We start from the raw sequence: 23479 nt of genomic DNA, 5'->3' as shown, positions 1-23479 counted from the left end.
TGCAAAAATGAGTAGCCCATCTACCACAGGTGATCTGGCCCAGGGTGTTGGAGAAGGTGTATCTGAATTGATACATGAAAACAAGAATGCATCCATCAAATCGCAAGAAGGGAAAGAGGAATGAGTGAACAGCATATGCAAAACCCAGAAGTCAGGGAGAATGTGCTGAGTTTGAGGAACTAGAATTTGTTCAGTTTGCAATTCTTCAAATCTGAGATCTTTATCAACAAAAAGCAGTCTGGATTTTTATCTTGACAATCAAAGATGGTCAACAAGGGGGTCTTGGACAGACCATGGTTGTATGAAAATGGAGAGATTTGTTGTAGTAACCCAGTTGAATCATGAGGGGTGGAGTGGTCTAAACCAGAAAAGTATGGAAATGGATGCAAGAGATCTTCCCATCTGATCACTCTTAGATGCAGAGGCAAGGGAGGGGGGAACCAAGGCATGATTCCAATGAGATGAGCACAGCTTGGAGCACAGACCTTGGGCTCCTCACTTACCCGCCTATTGCCCCAGGGGAAGTGGTGTTTTCAATATGAAGAAAATTCCATGTTTTACATAATTCTAAGAAATGGATATTGTTTAGCTAATTATAAATACAGATGAAACTGTAATTCAGCTTTAAGGTAGTGCTTTATTACTTGACAGCACAATTTAAAAAAACCTAAACACATTCCTAAAAAACACACAGATTGTTAAAATACTTTATAAATGCATTCAATTTTGTTGTAAAGGACATCAGTGGACATAGTCCAAGGTCAGGAGCTAAAAAGTAAGGGTTTCATTGGCACATATATATTCACAATATATAAAGCTGCAAGAGATTCATAAATAAAAGACATCTAAACAACGTTTAAAGACATATTCAGAGAGAATACCAACCTCATAGTAATCTAAGCTGGTCAGCTCTATGGATCTTTCTCCTGTGCGTGTGCGTGTGTGTGTGTGCGTGCACACGCGTGCATCCACAGTAATTTAATTAACTCAACTAATATTCAGTGCATGCAGCCCTACACCATTATTGCAAAAGCTGCACCAGAAATTCCACAGAGTGAGGTCACATGGTCAAAGAATATGAGACATACTAAGACTGTTACACTAGGGAAAATAGATTCCTTTTTATGGTGTTTACACACACACAAAATGGCTTATTCAAATATATCATCCTCTTTGTTGTAGGACATGTCTGACTCTACAACCCCCAAACTTTCATAGTAGTAGTTTCCATCCATCGGGACTAAGTCATTGTTACTCTTCCTCTTCTGTGGCTCTCCTCCATGCAGGACAGGTGGCTCAAATGTAGCAGCACTTATGGTTTGAAGTCCTTTCTCAAGTGGAACCTCAGCTTCATCTATTTCAGCCAAATTTGAATGATTGGCTGTGGGCAAAAGGCGGTCACTTCGTAGCCGCCTTCTTATTTCTTCTTCTTTAATCTGAAAAGCAATATTAAAAAAAAAAAATGAAAAGGAGTCCAAATCACCTTCTATAAGTTCTCATTATTATTGCCCATTATGAAAATTTCTGGCTTTTCTATGTCATTAACAGTCATATAACCATATTTGTTGAGGAAGTTCTATTGAAGGGGGCAGACACAGGGTCTACCCCATGAAGTACATAGCCAGTCCTTGCTCCCAGGAAGCCAGTGAGAGGGCAATGTCAGCTTGGACTAACACCAGGAAGCCTGTCTCCCAGCAGAGCAGCTAGTAGAGTGTTCTGAGGTCCCAGGTGCCAAAGCTGCAGGAATTCTTGTCTGTGGTCCTCAGGGCCTCCTCTCTGCTACACACATCCTGCCCTGATTCTCCTCCTACCCACCCCCAAGTAAAGTCTTTCTTTTTTCACGTGAAGGAAACCTCATATTTGATTCAATTCTGAGAATTTAAATATTGCTATCTTAGGCTGTATGGATGAAATTGAAATTTTCGGCCAACTTTAAGATATGTCTTCTGTTACAGCACAAAGATAATTTTGAGAAAGCAAACACCAACCATTTAGCATAAGAAGCATGCAGATCACTGAGATACTAAGTACAAATCCATGCAATTTGTCTTAAAGCTACTGATAGGAAAAGGTCTGAAGTGAACTCATTTTAGCAAGTGTTGAATGCCTCAGACTCTGAGCCTCAGAGCTCACTTACCTTCCGACGCTCCTCTGCTGCCTGCATCTTCTCTTCTATGTCCTTCATTGTGAAATCTCTTACTTCCTTTTTGATCTTAAGTTTTTTCAGTCTGGCTGGTGGCTTTCTCAGTGGCTTCTCGGTTGTGTTCATCTGGAAGAAGACATTTTTAGAAAATTGAGAAACAAGCGTATTCAATGGCAGAGGAGAAAGGCAGGAGAGGTAAACACAATTTAGAAGGTAAATACTAGAGACCTAAACTTTCTAGTAGCAGATTAAAACAACAATAACAACTTAAAAGCTGGTAACAAAAGAATTAATTACTAAAGATAAAATGTGTTAGATGCCCTAAAAACACCAAGCTATTAAGAAAAAGGAACTAAGTATGCAACAAGTTCTGAAACTGGATAAAAGAGGACTGAGGAGGAAAAAGTCTTGAGAATGAACACAAGATGGAAGGTAGAGAATCAGTTATGAATTTGTAATTCAAAGTAAAAGGTCAAATTTTTACCTTGATTTATAATATTCAATGATTTCAATTCATTTTTATACATTCCACAAGTTGCAAATTACTTTCACTTGAATAGCGATTAGATCTTACCACTTTTGATCTTGTGTCAGAGAGAGAATTAATTGCTATTGAGAAATAACTTTGTGCTGGGCTTTGCTATTGGTATTTTACAAAATATTCTCATGAGAGCAGAAACTAAAATGCCACTTCATGTGACTAACAACTCTTTCAACAGTTCAAAGAATAATGAATTTCTAATTATAATTAGTAGTAATAAAAATGTAAAATTATTATGAAGGGCTTATGAAGAAAGTTTTTTTTCTTCTTTTTTTAAAAAGACATGTTTAGTTGTTTTTTTAAAAAATATTTATTTATTTTTTAAAATAATATATTTTTTTAGGTTTAAGTGGACACAAAATCTGTATTTTATTTATGTGGTTTATTTATGTGGTTCTGAGGATCGAACCCAGTGCCTCATGCATGCTAGGCGAGCACTCTACCACTAGCCACAATCCCAGCCCCAGGAAAGTTTTAATTGACAGTGCTTTTCTTTTTAAAAATTAAATTTTCTTTTAAAAAAGTTTTTGTAATATACATTTATTATGAAAAATTAAAAAAAATACATAAGTAACTCCCTAATCATCTGTTTCATCATTTGGCCCCCAATCCCATTTGTAAACATGATTTTTTTTTTAAAGTGTGTCTTTCCAGATGTTTTCTATGCACATGAGACATCAGGGATCTCCTTGAGAAAAAGCACCCCTTATGATTAAGGGATAAAACCTCTCAGGGGGAAATAATTCAGCCAAGTTAGCTCTCAGTCTTATGGGGTTACAAGCTGTACAGGAGTTAAAAAGCGAACCAGTCTTCAAGGCTATAGGAGTAAAATAACTTGTTAGGAGATGGAAAGCTGAGAAGTCGCCTCAGCCTTTTGAGATTATGTGGTTGGCAGAAATGTCAAGGACTGGAATGAGACAAGTCCCAAAGACAAGGCCACTGAGACAGAACAACAGTCTGCCCCATTCTGAAAATAACATCAGGGACTTTCTCAGACAATAAGGAGTAAATTCCAAATGGTGAGAGACAAATCTATGCATAGAATAGTCACTGAAGTAACACATAGGCACCTTTACCTTATTAGCATAGTTAACACACACCCCTAGAGGGACACATAGGATGTTAATGAGACATGCAATGCGTAAAGAAGCACAAAGAGGAAGAGCACATTGTGCTCAAACCCCACCTCCTCCAGGGATGGAATCAAGGTAGTCCCTCTGCCTACTCTAGATGCCATGAAACTGCACACCTTTATCATTTGTTCGAGTCAGCCTGACACTCTTGGAGAGTGCTCCCTCTGGCCCCAGCAGAAGTCCCCAATAAAGAGCCTATTCCTGTTATATGGATGTGTCTGCCTCATTCTTCTGGTAGAGAGCACAGGAACCTACTGAGCCAGCAACACACGTATATTTATATGCGCACATATGTGCAGAACATCTGCAATGTTAAATAAAACCTAAATGTGATTATATCCAAACACATTGTCCTGCAATTTGCTTTTACTTAATTTAATATGGACATCTTTCTAGGTCAGTATATATAGATTGATTATGACTAGGGGAAGATTTTAATGAACTCCATGTCTTCATTATAAAATGAACTGAGTCCTGTTCTAGATAATCTCTCTAAAGACTTCTTTCCAAAGAGAAAAGAGCTATTAATATTCATTATAATTTCCAAATGACTCTCTCTCTCTCTTCAGACTACCACGCTGTAGATACTGAGAAAATAAATCAAGCGGACAAAGAGAAGCAATTTAGCTTCACAGGGAAAGTCACGGGCTTGGGACTTACACACACCTGGGTTTGAATCCCGACTTGGCTATGGAGTGACCTTCCATGACTCGTTAAGCCCTACACACCCTGGCTTCCCCATTTGCGCAGTACTTAACTTCCTGGGAGATGTGTTAGAGGGAGTAGAAGGGTATTAACGCCAACTTGTCAACTCAGCAAACAAACTACCCAACTTCCTGAAGGTGGATACAGAGACCAGAAACGTGCTGGAACGGGAACGGAAACCCGGAACCGGAAACCACCATGAGACCAAAACCGGAACCGGAAGTACAACGGAATCCGGAACCGGAAGTAGAGTAGAAACTCTACCACTAATTCAATGTCTGACCCGAGGCCAGCACCTTTGGACTTTGGTAAGATAGTGAGAGGATGAAAGATGGCTAACTTTCCTTCCAGCTTTGAAATCTAGGATGCTCAGAGCCTTTTGAAAACATTATTGTAAGGTTGGCTCCGTTTCAGCCATCAGAGTTATCTGTGGGGCAGAGTTGTTCCCTGGAAGAAAACCGATTTGTTCAGTAAAGAATATTCCCCCTTCTCATAGTGTGTGTGTGTGTGTGTGTGTGTGTGTGTGTGTGTGTGTTTTAATGACACTTGACTTTTAAGCTTCCTGCTGGCAAAAGCCATTTGCTGGAAAGAGGGACACACTTGCTGTGGTTGCTCAGCCAGAGATACTATGAAATGAGTTTGAAAACCTTTCTTAGAGCTGCTCACTCAACAGAGGCTAAAAGAAAATTATATGGTAATCCAAGATCCAATAAAGAAATGCAGAGTTAGATTTTACATAGCAGTCTGAACCTTGACTAACACTGTGAGATCAGTCAGTCATACTGAGAGAAGTTGGGATTTTCTGGTTTGGAAAGGCTCTTCCTGTGGCTTTATTTCAAATTGATGCCTATGAAATCATTTTCTTCCTCCTCTTGAGAAGTTAATCCTATCTGTGCAGTCTTTCTTGAGTTTGACAGTTACATAGAAACATTGAAAAAAACTCTGTACAGTTATATTTTTTAAAACTGAATTTTGTGAAATCAGAATTCGTCAAATGCTGGTTGGCACTTTAAAATGATAACAACAATTTTATTATGCATAGACATGCTGTCAGTAGAAACTTAAAGACCACCATCTTAAGCTTAGAGAAGTTACCAGTTCAGTTATTTTCCTTAAGAATACTATCAGAGGACTGCCAGTCCCAAAGATGCTGTAATAATATTTGAGCCTTGTTTCTAGCCAACTGAGCTTGTATATATTATGTCTTACATCCACTATGTATCCCTCAGAACTTTCCTAATTAATTATTGACCTATGGATGAACTTATCTTGGGTTTGTTCCCTAAAGGTATCTTGTACACAGAATAGGCCAAAGCTTCCTGCAGAGACCTGATCATTCATGTTCTTTCATCTTTAGACATCCTTAGGAAGATCACACTGATCATTTACTAGCATTATTTAGTCCTAACTCAGTTGACTTTCTCCTCAAAAAACTCTCCATGAAGGTCAACAAATAATGTTAGAGACTCTGATGCAATGTGAACAAACTCCCTAACTACACTAAAGGTTACAGAAGTTGCACAGAGAAGAGAATAAACTGTGATCAGACAAGGCGAAATTAATAGAAAATACTCAGGGCTTGCAAATAGGTATGAGAGAGAGAGAGAGAGAGAGAGAGAGAGAGAGAGAGAGAGAGAGAGAGAGAGAGAGATATGAATTTACAAAAAGATACCTAAACAATAATATTTATGTGGGTGAGAGTCAATTACATATTTCTAAAGAGGTCTGTACTAACCCATACACATATTGACATAAATCCAGTACTCTTTACCATATAGTCATGTTAAGTCTCAGTAAAATGGTTTAAAATACACTAAAAGGCTCACTTAATGATCTAATATTTATCTTATTGATGTTATATTTCTTACATATTATTTTAACTCTTAAATCAGCATAAAATCTATTAATATGAACATGCTTGAAAACTGGTTATGTGGAGAGTACTATGGAATTGTAGTACTCACTGGCAAGTGAATGATGAAAACAGAAAAAAGATGAAAGGAGACCTTGCAGCAGACTCAGATACTACTTTGGACCCTTAGGAAGATGGGATGGCCCTGATCAGAAGAGGAATAGAAGACCCTCACTTTTATCACTCTAACTAAAAAGTCAGTGGAAGATGATTACCTGACTAGGAAGTGGGCATATCTAGTCCAGAATTCTCTTGTATTTAATAAGCTATTAGTCCATGTAAGAAGTCCTATTTTTAAAGTATTCTCAAATTTATTCTATTTTCCCATAACATTTTATTTTAAATCATTTTTCCCCTAGGAGAATGAAGAAATAATGTTTACACATCTGATTGGATTCATCATATTGTGGTAACTGCTAACACTGGTATCCTTTTATTAATCATCTTCTTTTTACTTACCTTGACTCCTTGGTTTGATTTTTAGTCAAATTTATCAGGGTATTTCTTTTTTATAAGTATTATATATTTCAAAATATTAGCCTTCAATTACTTCTATACTTTATATGATCCCCACTCTGTCCTTCAGTGTTGATTCTTATCTTTTTATTATATATGTATAACTTTTGCCAAAACATTTAAGGCACCTGGTATCTGGCCCAATTATGAACTGAAGCACACCTGAATTGAAGGAAGCTCTATTGGTGACACTGAGCTACTGTAGCTCTTTTTTACTTCCCTGGGCTTCTTGAGTATAATTGTAGTTGCTATTCCTGAAATGTTACATTTTCAGGAATATTTTAGAATTGTCTCTCATGATGAATGAGGAATACACTATGATTTCAATAGCTTTAATCTTTCCCATCTTGTTGGTGAACTTGAAAGCTTTGTGTATAGATTTGAGGAAGTTCAGGGTATCTGGTTCTCATCCTAGGCTATTGACAGATGATTCTGGTAGCTTTCCAAAACATGGAAGCTGGATTCCATACCCAGGTATTAGCCCAGGGTGGAACATGGGCACTGGGAATTTTGAAAACTCCCTAGGTTACTCCAAGGTATAGTCAGGTTAAGGACCACAACATTAGGCAATAAAACAAAGAGCTATATGTTGCCACTCTGGCCTGTTGCAAACTTGGCATATGTTGGAACATCTTGGCCCAATACCAAGGGCCAGACTGGGTGGGAATTGTGGCATTCTTACAACCTTATATTTAAATGCTTTTGAGAATGCCCTAACCATGCTCCTAATAGCCATTCTATTTCTATATAATATGTAAACAGTCTTAACTTTTAGTTCACTGAATAGTGTTATTGAAAGTCAAGCCCATAGTTGTCATTAATATATTTCTTTCACAATGTAACTTATGCTAATTAACCTTGGCATCCTATGCAAGATGTATGTTAGAATGCATTCATCTCAAGCACATTATCACTGAGATGTTTGAATGTAATCCCCTTGGTGTCAGCACCAAGGTATCTCCAGCATTTCCCAGAAGTAGTCATTGCTTAGCTACTGGATGTTTCCATTATCTGTCCTCCTCCACTTGATATGCTCTCCTGTCTTTTGACACAACTTTTTTTCTGTCCCTCAGAGACTCAACTATAGCTAGAAATCCCTCCCCCTCTATGTTAAAGATCAAATCCCTCCCCCTCCATGTTAAAGATCTGTTCTTCTGGTACTTTCTAGTAGGATCAGGTACTCCAGGATGCCTTGGGTCATGTTAGCAGTGTGCAAATGCAAACTGTCATGATGGCATTAGCCTTTCATTACATGACTCATTTGTACTTTGCCCTTTCTCCTACATCCTCATCATTGGTAGTCTAAGAATATTAGGTGGGTTGGCAATCTTTCCTCTCCCCAAATACTTTTTGCAGGAATTTCCCTTTTCAAAAGAAAATGCCAACTTGGCTTCAATCATGTTCTCAACATTCCCTACACACAGGGAAGAAAGTTCACTTAGGCTCTAAGTGACTTGGTCTAGGAGCAGACTTCATTTAAATAATGAGTCTTTTATTCCCAGTTGACTATTTTCCCTACAACACAGGGATAGGTAACAATTATGGGAACTTTGAAGTCATTTCTGATCTCTATTTTCATCATTGCTATTTCTTTTGTTTTCTATTCATTTTTTCCTCAGTCTTCCTTTAATTGTGATTTCTTCTTTACCTTCTCTGGTATTCAGTACCTAGATACCTGGAGCATTGGCTTAAAAAACAAGCAAACAAACAAGCAAACAAAACAAAACAACAAACACTATCCTCTTTTATATAGAACTAATTTAAAAATTTAGAGTTCTAGACTTGGGTCAAGCAAGTTAAAAATCAGAGTAAAATTTTACACTAAGGAAAAACTGCCAGATTGATCAAGATGAATCAACAAAGAAAAATAGCAGTTTAGTAATTTTTACAACTGTATTTTCCCATGTTTGATTTTAGGATGTGTGTATGTACACACACATAAACATATATGTCATAGCCTTGGCATTTAGGCTCATTTTCTTAATGAGTAAATCAAATTCAGTTTTCTTATCCAAACGTTAATGCTTAATAAAAATTGCTGAAAGGACAAAGGCATGTTATTCAGTGGGGCTTATTGTACCTCAAATTTAATATAACCCAAGAAATGTTTTTTATCAGATTCATTACTCAATAGCAATTAGGGAAATTCCTGAATCCACAAAGGATGGTGTGCAAGGGCATGAGGGAATTGATGGAAGGTAAAAACTGGCTTAGATAAATGCTGTCACCGGCAGTCACATATGTGGAAATAATGACCTGTGCTCCATCATCTCTGAGGTGACATTAATTAGAGAATTACTTGCCATAACATCATATGATTCTCCATTTCTAAATATTCTGCTGCTGCTTTGTATTATTCCTTGAACAATCAGTTCCTCCAGGATGTCTGATGACTTTTGTCGCTCTCGATTCTCCAGGGGTTGGGGCTTATTGATAAATCCATTGGTCACCGGGTCTTCCAAAGTAAAAGAGAAAGAAAAGGGAGTGAGGATTTTTATCAGTCAGATGGTAATCATATGTCTTATGAATCATGCTACCTATTGAAATCTTAGTCTCAACACTCTGTCCTAAGAATCTGTTTCTTTTTTAAAAAAGTAGACTCCTTTGCAGTTCAAATTTTTAATGTTCTTTCCAAGGAAACATGGACGTATTATATTCCTAGCAGGTCTCATGTTAAGCATAACAAAAAGTCTTTCATGTGCTGCTATGTATTACTTTTTGTTGTAACAACACTTATACACTTGGGTCAGATGACGTGGGTTTCTCCACTAATTATGAAGCTAAACTACAGCTAAGACTCATTCTCCTGGTGACTCGGATGAGTTGCAGTTTGGTTTCTATGCTTTGTATACAAAAGATAAACAGCATGATGTTGCCAAGAAACGTCTAGTTCTGCAACCCTGAGTGTACAGTTACACCATCTGCTAAATCTGCAGAAGTAAAAGCATGCCTTTTTTGAAAAGAGTCTTTGATCCAAATCAGAATGGGAGTTAAAAATTTGTCAGCTATATTTTTATTAGTGATTCTAAAAATGAGCCTTGAAATCACTTCTAAGGGGACCTTATTGAACTATTTTCTTGAAAGAAGCCTCCTCATTAAAAATCACCAATTATATAAATAAACAAATATGTATTATCACATTACAAAATAAAGGTCCAGATAACAGGTTTGTTTTCTTGTCAGAAGTCCAGCAGTGTGGAGTCCTTGGGGATCAGCTCTCCTCTGGTCTGCAGTCATTGGGAAGTCCTAACTGTAACCAGGTCCATCCCCTTTAATGGATGGAGGCTTTGTATTAAAATTTCTAACCTGGTTATGAAGACAACTTTCACGAGTTTGCTGGAAAGGGAGAAAACACCCCCTGGTGCAGACACACTAATCAGATTTCTTTCACTTTGAAATATTAACCTGCCTTCTCTATGAGATTTCTCAACCTGACTGCTGCAAGCAGCTCCAACACATTCCCAACCATCTTGGCACCTTTCCACTACTGCTTTGGCTGCCCGTGCAGGTGCTCAAAATAGAACCAATTCTCATTTGAAAGTGCTCTATCCAGATTTGCGTACAGAGTAGTAAAACACGTCATGTAGGTAGGTGAACTAAAAATTTGAATTAACAAATAAAAATGCAAAAAAAAATAGGTCAGAGGTGAATCCAAGGTCATCTGGAAGGGTCAAAATAATAGTAACTACTGTTTTTTGAGCACTTATGTACCTGCATTATACGAAGTACTTTGTATACTGTCTCGCATATAATTCAAACATAAATAAATAATATCCCTGTGAAGGGATATTATTATCTCTATTTTATAAGTAAACACACTAGTATGATGAAGGCTAACTAACTTGCATAAAGGGATATGGGTAGCAAGAATGTTAACTAGCACTGAATCCAAGTCTGTTTGACATCAGCACCCATGTCTTCACTACCTAACTGTCTCTCCCAAATGGGTCAGGTCAATGTCATGTCATGTAAATGTCTCCCAAATGTGTCATGTAAATTTCATGCATGGGAGAGAAAGGCTTCCTCTCTCCTGTGGTATTTCTAAAAGGATTATCATGATTGAAAGATTACTAACATAATAAAAAGTATTCTAACCATTTGAACCCATTCTTTTTTGAGTTCACTCAAGTATTCAGCTTGACCTTTGCAGTAACTAACCTACACAGAGATTCCTAGAATGTGTCAGTTACTTCAACTAATTGTCTTCTTTTCTCGGGACACTGGAGAAGATTGGGGAATGTTGAAAAATAACATTGTCATTCTATTTTTATTATAAAAGTAATACATGGTTCCCACAATGAATTTAAAAAATATAAAAAAGAATAGAAGATAAAAGCACCTGTATTCTCACCATTCAGAGAGAACTATTGTCAATATATAAAATTTTATTTTTATAAATTTGGCACCATATTGGACATACAGCTTTGTTTATCATTAAACTAATATTTATATTAGCATTTTCTCATGTTATTAGAAACTCTTTATAGGCTTAAGTGTGAAAATTGGAATTACACAAGAAAACATGGGTGACATCATCTTAAACCAGATACAGGGGAAAGGCTTTTAAATTTTCTCAAAATCCAAATTCAGGAAAAGACTGATAAGTTTTACTACATTAAAAAACCCACAAACTTTTGCAAGTCCAAGTATCAAATACAATAAGAGTCAAATGTAGGTACCATGTGCCTCCTAATCTGCTGTACTAATAAATAAATAAACAAACAAACAAATAAATAAATAAATAAAATTGGATATTATTTCTGCTGTTCTTGCCCCAAATGCATAACCTGGACACAACCGTGATGAAATCTCAGACAAACCCAAATTAAAAAACGTTCTACATAGCCTCTATCTTCCAATACATCAAGGTCTAAAAGTAAAGAAAAAGCCGAGGGGTTCAGGGTAAAGGAGAATAAAGCCATGTGACAAACATGTGACCCAGGGTTAGAACCCAAATCAGAAATTTATGAAGGACATTTGTGAGACAATTGACAAAATTTGAATATGGCCCATACATGAGATAATGGTATTGAAAAGCTAATAATTTCCTGATTTTGATCCTTTTACAGAGATTATGCAAAAAATGTCCTTACTTTTAGGGAAACACATACTGGTGCATTTCCAAGTAAGGTAACATCAAGTCAGGGAAAAAACACACTTGTATATGGGGGACATGATCACAAAATTGTGGCCATGTGGTAACGCTGAGGAATCTGGATAAAAGAATATAAAGACTTTTTTTCTTAAATCTGACATTATTCAAAATTAGAAGTTTTTTTTCCCAAAGGAAATACAGTCTCAGACTTAATGATGGTTCAACTTATGATTTTTTTTGATTCTATGATGGTACAAAAACCTTATGCACGTTGTAGAAACTGTATTTGAATTTCTGATTTGGATCTTTTCCCAGACTAGCGATAGGTGTTTCAACCCCCTTTTGGATGCTGGGTAGCAGCAGCGACTGTGACTTGCAGCCAAACACAGATCGCTGGTGACACCAGCACTACAGCATGCTGTGGCTGAGCCCAGGCGTTCAGCAGGTCAGTGCAGTCAGAGCATTTTTGACTTCTAACATTCTCGTCCTTTTTCCACTGGTGGTAGGTTTCTCAGGCCCTAACCCCATGGTAAGTCAGGGAACCATAGTTGGAAAACGTTAGTGTGAAGATTGAAACTCTGTAGATGTGAAGACCAGGAGGAAGAAGGGAGAAAGCCAAGAACTGGCAGAGAGGAAAAGTGGGCAGAGAACAAATGTAAAGTCCAAGACATTCTGTGAAAAGATGCCTTCTTGAAACTCATGTACACTGTATTTTAGAAACATCTGCTTTGAGCTGACTTCTCAAGCTGTTCTCCCTCCACAGCATCCTGCTTCCCAGCTGCGCTCCTCACAGTGCCTTTAACAGCATGCAGCTGCAGGATCAGCTGTCCCCAGCACACCTGTCCCAGCCACCTGACAGCCTGAAGTCTGCTAGCCACACAGGTCTTGAGCAGGTATTTGCAGCCAGGAACTAAGTCACAACTGCATTATCACAGAAAGTATCTGTGCTGGCCCTGTAGTCAGAGAGGAGGGGACATCCTGCTTCCTTCTCAGAGGTCATGTGGACATCACATCAGAACCACAAGAGGATGGCCAATATAAAATCTGTAATAATCTGAGCATGCTAGCAAAGTCCAAGAAGAGTAACTTCATGTATGAACCCATGTACTTCCCAGCTCTAACTGGTAACTAGCGAAGAAGCTACAGAGCATTTTTAACTAGGAATGAAATGAAAGCTCCCCCCACCAAAAAAAATAGAGCACTTCCCCTTGAAGTCTGTGAGGTTCAGTTTATTTTGAATGCTGACCAAATATAAATAAGATATCATAAATCCTCACCAGGGAGCAACTCAAGGAAATGGAAATCTGCAAATAGTTCGCAAATAGCACACTAGCTCATGACTACTTCTTGAAAGATCCTTTTATTGCACATTTGCTGATAACTTTGGATGGGGAGACACAGGGAAAGCAGTTGGATGAAGGTTTTATTTATTTTTTGCAAATGTAGACCTTTCCCTTAGAAAGAGGTTAACCTAGTGGAGTGGATGTTTAAATGATTTTAAATTGAGCAACTTGTATTCTTAAATTCTGTTTCCAATTCTCAATAAAGGCCGAGAATGTTTAAAAAAAAGAGAGAGATGACTTTAATTATCTTATGGACAATAAAATGAATAGTTGTCATTATTTACTGAAAAAATGAAGACCTAAGGCTAACTTTTAAAGTTTTGCCACTGAAAATACTTCATGACCCACAAAGAAGAGATAAAAGGCCACTGAATATACACTGTATTTAGAGAATCAGTATTTTTGTAGAGATCAACATGAACCCACAAAACCCAAGGAGTGGTGGCTTACCTGAATTTACTTTTCCATTTCTTTCACTAGGAGATGGAGAACTTTCTGGAATAGTTCCGGGTAAGCTTCTTATCTGAGTTTGTTGTTCCAGGCCTTCTACCTTGTCCACAGTGTCCTTGGGCAGTGTGGCATCGATCTGGGGCCTGCAGTTCTCCTCAGAGTGTGTTAGTTGGGCAGCAGCCTGTGAAGAGGAAATTCTCAGTGAGAGTCCAGATTTCTTGGAACATGAAAAGTGTTGTGGGTCTGCTGTGTGAGTATTTATCCAACCAGAATCCATGGTAGGCTGAAACCTGCAGATGTTATGTTACGTGGCATGTGATTAACTGAATGGCAAAATTGTCCTAAAGGACCCAGGGGGCCCTATGTGCAGTCACAGTGTCCCTAGAAGAGAGGTAGCAGGAGATTTGACTGCAGGAGGCAAAGCTGATTCGAGGATGGGAGCAGGGGCAGCTTGAAGATGCTAAGGTGCTGGAGGTGAAGGAGAAAGGGACTTTAACCACGGGCTCTGAGGACCACTGGTACAGATGCTGCAAAGAGAAAGGACTTTCTCCTTCAAGTGACAGTGACTAGCCCTGCCAGCACCTCGACTTTGCCCAGCGTGACTAACTTTGGGCTTCTGACTTCCAGAGCTCTAAGAAAATACATTTGTATTTTTAAAAAAGTTTTTATTTGTTCTACTTAGTTGTACATGGCAAAAGAATGCATTTCAAATCATTGTACACAAATGGAGTGCAACATTTCAATTCTCTAGTTGTACATGGCATAGAGATGCACTACTTGTGCAATCATACATGTACCTAGGGTAATGATGTCCATCTCATTCTACCATCTTTCCCATTCTTATAACATTTGTATGGCTCTAATCCACTAAACTTGGGTTAATTTGTTAAAACAGCAATAGAAAAATGCTTACATAAATTAATAAAAAATTTATGTTAGAAGGGATCTATCAAATACAAGTTGCTGTACTGAACTTTTTATTAAGACAAACAAGTTCATAATCAAGTGTGAAAGTAGAGATACTACTACATAAAAGGAATATTTTTTAAAAAATGAAATATACATTGTTTTTGCTGATTAAAATGTAGGTCAGACTTCTTTTTAAAAGAATTAAATAATAGTGAAGGAAATTGCAGTCAGTTTTATGTGTCAACCAGGCTAGGCTACAGTAGTCAGTCAAACATTAATTCTAGGTTTTGCTGTAAGGTGTTTTGTAGATGTGATTTATATCTACCAATCAGTTGACTTTAAGTAAAACATTATTCTAGGTGGGTCTCATACACTCACTTGAAAGGCTTCAAGAACAGACTAGAGGTCTCCCTCAGGAAGAAGAAATTCTTCTGTGGACTGTGGCTTCAGCTCCAGACCACATTTTATGACCACTTGCCCTGTCCTGTGGATTTTGGATTTGTCTGGCAGCTCTGTGATTGCATAAGCATTTTCCTTGCAGTACATTTATTCATCCATCCATTCAACCATCCAACCAACCATCCATCCATTCATCCAGCTATTCATCTAACCAACCATCCATCCATCCATCTGGACCTGTTCCTCTAATAGAATCCTGACTAATACAGAAACATAGTAGAAAATAAGAAGTACCAGCCCCTAGATAGAAGCACCATCAATATTTTGGTATATCACTTCCCAAATGTATTTACTCACATAAACAGTCTTTAAAAATAAGTTGTAATTAGCTGTTAAGCCTTGAAAAGATCTTCAATATTATATAGATCAAAACCACAATGAGTTGCTTCATATCCACTAGGAGGACTAAAATAAAAAAAAGAGAATAACAAATGTTGGTGAGGGTATAGAGAACTGGAACCCTCCTCCATTACTGTGGGAATACAAAATGTGGAGATACTTTGGAAAACAGCTTGAGATCTCTTCAAAGTTAAATGTAGGGTTACTGTATGACCTGGGAATTTTAATCCCAAGTAAACAACCAAGACTGTGAAAATACATATTCACCCAAAAGCTTGCATAAAAATGTTCATAATGATTATTAATAATATTAACAAATGGGAAACAACCAAATGTCCATCAGTTGATGAATGAGGAAATAAAATGTGCTATATTCATGCAAAGGAATATTATTTGGAAATAAAAAGAAATTAAATATTGATATGATATAAAATAGCCAACTCTTGAAAACACAATGATAAAAATTCCTAGGCATGCTAGATCATTTTATAATACCATGTACATTTTATAATACATTTCCAGAAGGCCCTCCATAAATTCTGCACCAATGTGTGTGTAGTCCCACTTCTTTTCAGTGGACCATACTTCCATTGCTGATAAAAGTGCGTTGGGCCAGGCGTGGTGGTGCATGCCTGTAATCCCAGTGACTCCCAGGAGGCTGAGGCAGGAGGATCTCAAGTTCAAAGCCAGGCTCAGCAACTTAGTGAGGTCCTGCCGCAAAATAAAAAATAAAAAGTGCTAGGGATGTCACTCAGTCCCTGCAGAGTAAGTGGACCTTCAACATACAACACATCTCAGGTCACATACATCATGTACCACACACATACATTTATATTTGATACATATAACAAAGGAAAAAGAGCCCCATTCAGATGCTCTTGTCTCTGAGGCTGAAGGTAAAGATGCAAATCACATTGTACATTCTTCCTCTTATTTCTAAATAAACTGTGAAGAGCCAGGGTCTGTAGTGGTCATGACACAAGTGTTTTTACAAGTTCATTTCATTCTGTAAATTCATCATTTTTTGAAACCAGTGAGTTACACACAAGGACTAATTTTTAATTTTATCATTTAATATTTTCAAGTGGAGATCCTAAAAACATTCAGTTGATTTAATGAAAGCAAAGGCAGCACCAACAATGATGGTAAGAAGCTCACACTAGAATTGAGTGTAAATTTGAGCATTTTTGATCTAAAAGGATGACTTTTCATAAAGACATTCTGTAAACTACAGCTTAGCCTCTATTTAAACGCCATTACTGCAAATGACCTCACCATGGCTTCATCAGCGCTACTATAGCCACTTGGATTTGGAATCCAGACCCTAGCGAGGATATCTTCCCATGTGTACTTAGAGACACTGTGCACCGGAGTGCTGTTACTGACCAACACTTAGGCTGTAGCTGATAAAACAGTCTTTAAGCATCAAATAACTCATACCAGCCTTCAGTTTCCACAGTAGAAATGTAAAGTTCTTCTTTTTTGAAAACTAAGAACATCTTTCAAATAACTTATCAATGTGTGACATATTCTGAGGATTTTAACCCAATTCTATAATCTGGACTTGAAAACAGACACAGTTCAAAGACCAGAGATACTGACAAATCAATTAAATTGTGGATATGGCTAGTAGTATTCTTGTTCCATCTATGCATGAAGAGTTTAAATTTTCACACCAATAAGAAAACCTTCTATATTATATAAGAAATGGTAACTGGAAGAGTTGGCTGGAAGGTTTTATCTTTTCCTTGAGATGAAGTAAGAGAAGTACAGATTAAATGTCTTTTTACATTTTGATAATTTTTAAAACTTTTTTTTTTGTACCAGGGATTGAACCCAAGGGTATTAACCACTGAGCAACATCTCCAGTCTTTTTCTTATATTATATTTAGAGACAGGGTCTCACAGAGTTACTTAGGGCCTCCTTAAGTTGCTGAGGCTGGCTTTGAATTTGAGATCCTCCTGCTTCAGCCTCTGGAGTTGCTAGGATTACAGGATTTTAGACACTCTAGAGCTGTCTGAATAATAATGCCACCACACCCAGCTATAATTTTGTATCAATTTTATTTTATACTTCAGTTCCTTGAGGATAAAATTTTATCAGTTTTAGACAGAATTTTGAAAATTGTGAATTCTAAAGTGATCTCTAGGCATGAGAATTACCATAATTTTTTTTAAAAAAAATTGCTTTCAACTCTAGATGTGTTTTTTTGTTTGTTTGTTTGGGCTGAGAAGTGTTATATGTGTCATACAGTTTTGGGGAAACATGTTTGCCAAACAGTTTGGAGGAACTAATTTGTTGAGGCTCCCCAGAGCTGAAATCTTAAATCAAATTAGTAGCAGATATATTTTATAAATATATTTGTCTGTAGACATAGAGGAAGAATTTGTTCTTCAAAAATATGATTTTTTCTAGTTACTTCTAGAAAAACCACAATAATATCTCTCCAAATCTTATTATTTAAAAAGTTGAGCTTTAAGTAGCCACTTAGGCCTTTTCAGAGACAATAAGCAAGGGCATTTTTAAAATCAGATGTTGGAGGGAAGCTGTGAAGGACCCTTGGAGATCACTCACTGCAAGCTAACCATTCCCTGTTTGTAACAGGCAAGAAACTAAGTTATTCATGTAGAATAACTCCAAGTAAGCATTTTTCCAACTAAGAAGTTTCCCAGGCTTTTCTTATGAATTAGTTTATTGTGGTGTCTTCTTGCCACTTTAAAGCAAAAGGGAAGAGAAAGTCTGTAGACAGTTCTCAAAACATTTAATTCAGAATATTTTAAAGTCAATGCCACTAAGAAACAATATTTCATTACAGCAAATACATTCATCTCATTTTAAAGATATTTCTGAACTACTGAACTCTGAGTCCTCTGCCTTTATGCATGTAGTAAAGGCATTACTATTCAGACACATAGAGTGTCTAATTAATAATAATCATACCCTTCCCAGATCAGATTTCCAAAGTCAAGTGTTTTGGGCATGCACATAAAGAGAAGGTATATGCGTGAGTAGACTCTCAGTCTATTTTCAGGTTGTTTTAATATTGATTTTTTTCCTTGCAGACTGTCATTAGTCTGGTTATGCTACATGGAGACAAGAACACACTAAGGAATCTGGGGACTTGGGTGCGTGGGGAGGACATGCAGTCACTCAAAGAAAATGCATTAGTGCTAGGTCTGCATGAGACACCGCAGTTAGCACCAGAGATACAAAGATAAGAACAGTTCCTGTACCCAAGGAGGTGACAGCTCAGGATAGGAGGCAAAATGGAAACAAATATGATAAAATGCATTGCCATTTGGTAGGAGGAGGTAGAAGATCAACCTGGCAGCATGGTAGCAGGGTCAGGGGTTGTCCAGATGAGCACAGGGAGGAGTGACGGTGAGCTGTCTTAAAAGATGTGCACAATTTGACGGTGGCCTTGGAGAAGGGGAAGAATCTGAAGGAGAGAAAGCAGCAGGTGCAAGGTCATGGAACTAGGGGCAGATGGGTGTGGGGAACAAGAAGCGAGGCCTGCGCAGAATATGCACATGGGGAGAGAGTCAGCAGCCAGTGCAAGGATATGCCAAGGATGTAGGGTTTTATCTTACAACCATCACCGTCATTATAATAACTTACATTGAGTTTTAGTCTGTGCAGGCATATGAGTACTTTCATGTGAATTGTCTTATTTAATCCTTATAACAACTCTGTGAAGTAAGTATTGTGATTACTCTCATTTCATAGATAACCCTGGGGCAGAGAGGTTAAGACCTTGACCAAGGTCACACAACTAATAAGAATGAACACAAAAATCAAACCCTGGTTGTCGTCGTCTTGACCATTGGTTTGTGTGCTCACTTAATGGACTGGTGACATTTTTCTGAGCAGGACTGACATATCCAATTTTATTATATAGAGGTCAGTCATTCTGGAGGTCATGTGGAAGATTAAAGCAGAAGGCAGATGATGGTGGAAATGGAAAAAGTATCCAAGCAGGCGATGACTTAACTTTGAAATTCAAGAAGCTATGTAGAAAACCTTGCAGGGTTGGGATAGCCTGACCTAAAGGACCTGATATATTTGACACATGGAGGGAACTTCTTTTTACTCCCTCCTGATCTATACAACAAAGTTTTCAGTGTTAACCATGTGATCGAGCAAATGATAAAGCCAGAAAAGAACACAAATAGTAGGCATTTTTTTTTGTTGAAGACTTACATATAATGTGTGTATGAAAAATAAAAAAAAGATGAGAAATCTCTTTTGTATGAAAAAAGCTAAAACAATAGCAAATTGAGACTTAAATGACATAATGTATCGTAGGAAAAGGGGGAAAATATTCCTACATATTGGTGCAAAGCAATACTGAACCATAGCAAAGACCACCACCGAGGGTTTCCCAGAAGCCTATAAACCTGTGAGGGAGAAGGACCTTGAAACAAATTGGCCTCAGGTGGCAATGGGAGTGCCAGATCGGTTGTTTGGGGGCCCAGAGCTGAAGGACGAATCAAGAGCTCACCAGCTCTCCTAGGGACAGGCCCCTGGGGCGGCATTCTAGGAAGACAGAATAGCATGGGAAAAGGCTTGGAGGAGTGAGGAAGACTGGAGGAACCAACCCCCAAGCCCTGGTCTAGCAGCCCCAGGGGTCGTGAGTGACAGCCATTGACAGTAGAGGAGCTGGCGCTACTAGAAAGAAAGAATGGGACCAAATAAAAAAAAATGTCTGTACACTACAGTGAATTACAGAGGAGAACAGGTGACAGTGTGGGAGGTAGACTGGGAAGGACGGTGATAGGAGAGACTGAGAGGCCCAGGAAGACATATGGGACCTGAATGCAGACAGGAGCAGTTTAGGATGGAGGCAGAGTGCAGGGTGACTGGCATTTGAGTGCAGGCTTCCTGCTGAGCACCAGGTCCTGAACCTCAGCTTTTCCCTAGAGTTGCTTTTGAAATGTGCCCCAAGACCCCAGCAAATATGCCTCCTATGTGGCAGATGCTGTAACTGACACCCATAGTGTCCCACATAACCTGCTGGGACAAAGCCTGGGCTCTTTAAACAGCACTCTGCAAAGGCCTTTTAGGAAGGGTGGCCATAACTCTGGCTGTGCTGTGCTGGGCTTCAGCCAGACTGGCTGGGAAATATATCAGGAGAACTCCCTTTCACTCTTGAAAGTCAGATTCTGATGGAAAATTAAATTAAATTCCTCTGGAATGGACCCTTGAGGGTTCCTAGTTCTGTCTATGGAATCTGGAGGGCAAAAAGGATGGGAAGAAATTTTGGACTAATTTTGGTCACAACCAACCCATCCCCTCCATGACCCATTCTGGGGGGAGGGGGGAATACCTATAATGCCTCCAGAGGAATTACCTGGGATTGGGGCTGGGAGTGTAGCTCAGTGGTAGAACACCTGCCCATGGAGAGACCCTGGGTTCCATCTCCAATACCTCCCTCCCCTCACAAGGACAATGGGGATGCAACTTTGAGGGATAGTAGAAAGAGCATTGGAATGAGACTCCTGAAGAAAACTAGATCTACCCCAAACAAGCTGTGCAGCCTCAGGCAAGTCTTCCACTTCTCTGGACCTCAGGGTCCCCCTTAGCTATGAAGCTAGAGGATGCAGCCAAGTGGTTCCTGAGAGCCCCTCCCATTCCAAGTGACTTCCAAAGAGCCCATTTTCCAGAAGCCAACCATACCTGGCAGCTCCAGGGACTCCCACCTTCCCCACATCACCTCCAGGCACAGCCCCGCCCAGCTCTGGCAGACTACAGGGATTATTCCAATTTCCCCTTTGCCCGAGGGCCTTTAAACACCAAAACCTCCCCAAACTGGCCCCTGCAGGGTTAGGACAGCCGCTAAGCACTGGCAGAACAGGGCTGTCCCGCCTCTTTCACCCGATTATTCATCACGAGGCGGCCTGGGAACTTGGTCCAGCCCATTCCAGCTGTCCCCGAGCTTGGGAATCGGGAGGCTTCCGGAGCAAAGGCTCTAGGTCTGTTTGATTCATTTTATTTCTTGTTTTTTCTTTTACCTGGACTCCCTCTTCCCATCCCCTCCTGGGCGCGGGCACGCGTCTCTGGTCCTCGGCGGGCTGGGACGCGCTGCAGCCCATGCTGCCCGAGCTCCGCCGCCCCTCGCCGCCCCTCGCCCGCGTCCTCCAGCGCTCCCGCCGTGCCACCTCCCGCCCTTCAAGCTCGGGCAGGAGGCACTCGGTGTCTGGGCAGTTGCCGGGAACTGTTGCCACAATAAACCACGTCAGGAGGACCTGGGGCTGGGCTGCTATGGGACGTCTGTAACGGAAAACTCCAGATTGGAGGCGTCTAAATTCCAACTAGGATGTAAATCGCAGCTCCCTCCAGGGTCCGGGAAAGGCAGGGTCCGCTGCCTGGCCGAGGTTACCAGGTACTGGAGTCTCAGCATCCTGCGAGGACCTTTTATTGATTTTTATAAAGCACCGTGGGACACGCCCACCCGGTGCCTGGTCCACACTCAGCTGCTTTGCGACGCTGTGGGAGTGGTGTAGAAGACGATTGTGGGGAAGGTGACGCAGATGGCCAGTGGGTGCAGACCCCTCCTTTGTGCAAGTGGCCAGGACAGCCCCAGAAGGCAGTGTCTTAATGTGACCTCACAGAGGGGTGTTCACACAAACAGAAAGCCACACACTGAAGGAAACCAGACGTTGGGACCTTAAACAGTTCATCAGATTCCACGAGGGTCATGCAAGTCATTTTAATGGGAGGTGCATTTTATGAGCTGTAAGGAAAGAGCGCGGGTGTGGGTATCTGACAGAGAATCAAGACCGTGAGATCCACCAAGAGAGGTCTGCTAGGATGACTGCTCCAAGGAGCAGCAAGTTTGTCTTTCCTGACTTTTTTCTTTTTATCCTACTTAATTTAAAAAATTTTTTTAGAGATGATTAAAAAGGAACTGAAGGGGATCTTAGTGATCTCCCAACCTTTCAATTTGCAAATTTAAGCCAGAGAAGCTGGGTAACTTTCTAGAGTCCGGGGGGCAGCCAGTTGTGGTTGAACCAGGTGGCCTGACTCAGTCCTTCCCTGGGTCCAAACAACAGGAAAACACAAATAAGGATTCTTGGAAGAGTAAAAATCCTGGATTCTCCCAAGGAAACTAGTGGTCAGTTCTGTCCTAAGGAACTAACCTAGCACTTAGACTCATTCCCTTCTCCCTCCCCCTGTTCTAATGATGCTGCCGTCAATTTCCTTTTATTAAAATCCAGGAACAGGAAAATGAAACTCTTGTCAAAGTACTGCAATTATGGAGCCACAGACATTGAAAGTGTGTGAATGAAGATATGAATTGAGGCTAAAATGGTGTTTGGGGAACATCTCTGACAGCATTGCCTCGTGAGTGCAATAACTCACATTAAACGCCCCAGCTGGAAACTGGAAATTTCTTAGCTAGATAAACTCAGTGCAAAGGACACCTATAAAAATGTTCTTGGAGATGTTTAATAGGTATTTGTAGAATTGTAAGAGTGAAATACTGCACAATTGTTTTTCTTTTAAGCTGCCTGTGAACAAGGGGTGGTACTAAAATGTGTTTTACAGGTCTCTTTTGGAGCATCCTAGGACTACAACCCAAAGTTGTGAAAATATCTTTTTCTAAGGGTGTGAGAGAGCCAGCTAGTTCTCTCTCACAAGAGCCAATTATCAGGAATATTTGGACCCAAGTGTTAAACACAGCCATTATTTAAATTAAATTCCGTAAAGTTATAATTAAATGAATCATATTGAAAGCAAAGATAATAAATATAACAATACCCTGCAGAGCAAGAGTGTACGTTGACCATCTATGAATATTAAATCACTATGTCAAAAGACAAAGGAAAAACAAAGATGGAAGGAAGGAGAAAGAAGTGAGGAGGAAATAAGATTAAGTCTGTTATAGCTGGGTGCAGAGGAAAAGAAAACTGGCCTCTTATGATCGAGGTGT

The 23479-nt window shown here is 39.3% G+C and overlaps 1 protein-coding gene across 1 annotated transcript; it reads right to left on the bottom strand.

The window, feature by feature from the left end:
- Nucleotides 1-617: 617 nt before the first annotated feature.
- On the bottom strand, nt 618-21924 carry Stmnd1 (stathmin domain containing 1). Its single transcript, XM_005329139.5, has 5 exons — nt 21558-21924; nt 13839-14019; nt 9254-9405; nt 2138-2269; nt 618-1436 (listed from the first exon to the last, which is right to left on the bottom strand). The coding sequence occupies exons 1-5, from the start codon at nt 21636-21638 to the stop codon at nt 1152-1154; spliced, it is 831 nt and encodes a 276-aa protein (XP_005329196.1). The 5' UTR covers nt 21639-21924; the 3' UTR covers nt 618-1151.
- Between the last annotated feature and the right edge of the window lie 1555 nt (nt 21925-23479).

Source organism: Ictidomys tridecemlineatus, chromosome 8 (assembly GCF_052094955.1).
Source record: "Ictidomys tridecemlineatus isolate mIctTri1 chromosome 8, mIctTri1.hap1, whole genome shotgun sequence".
NCBI lineage: Eukaryota > Metazoa > Chordata > Mammalia > Rodentia > Sciuridae > Ictidomys > Ictidomys tridecemlineatus.
The sequence above is the reverse complement of the archived record's forward strand: the minus strand, read 5'-3'. Positions and strand labels throughout refer to the sequence as shown.

Coding starts and splice junctions, on each gene's coding strand:
- Stmnd1 (XM_005329139.5), bottom strand. CDS start 21,638: ATGGGCTGCAGCGCGTCCCAGCCCGCCGAGGACCAGAGACGCGTGCCC. Junction 14,020..21,557: donor GATGGGAAGAGGGAGTCCAG/GTAAAAGAAAAA, acceptor TCCTCTTCACAG/GCTGCTGCCCAACTAACACA. Junction 2,270..9,253: donor GAGAATCATATGATGTTATG/GCAAGTAATTCT, acceptor GTCTTCTTCCAG/ATGAACACAACCGAGAAGCC.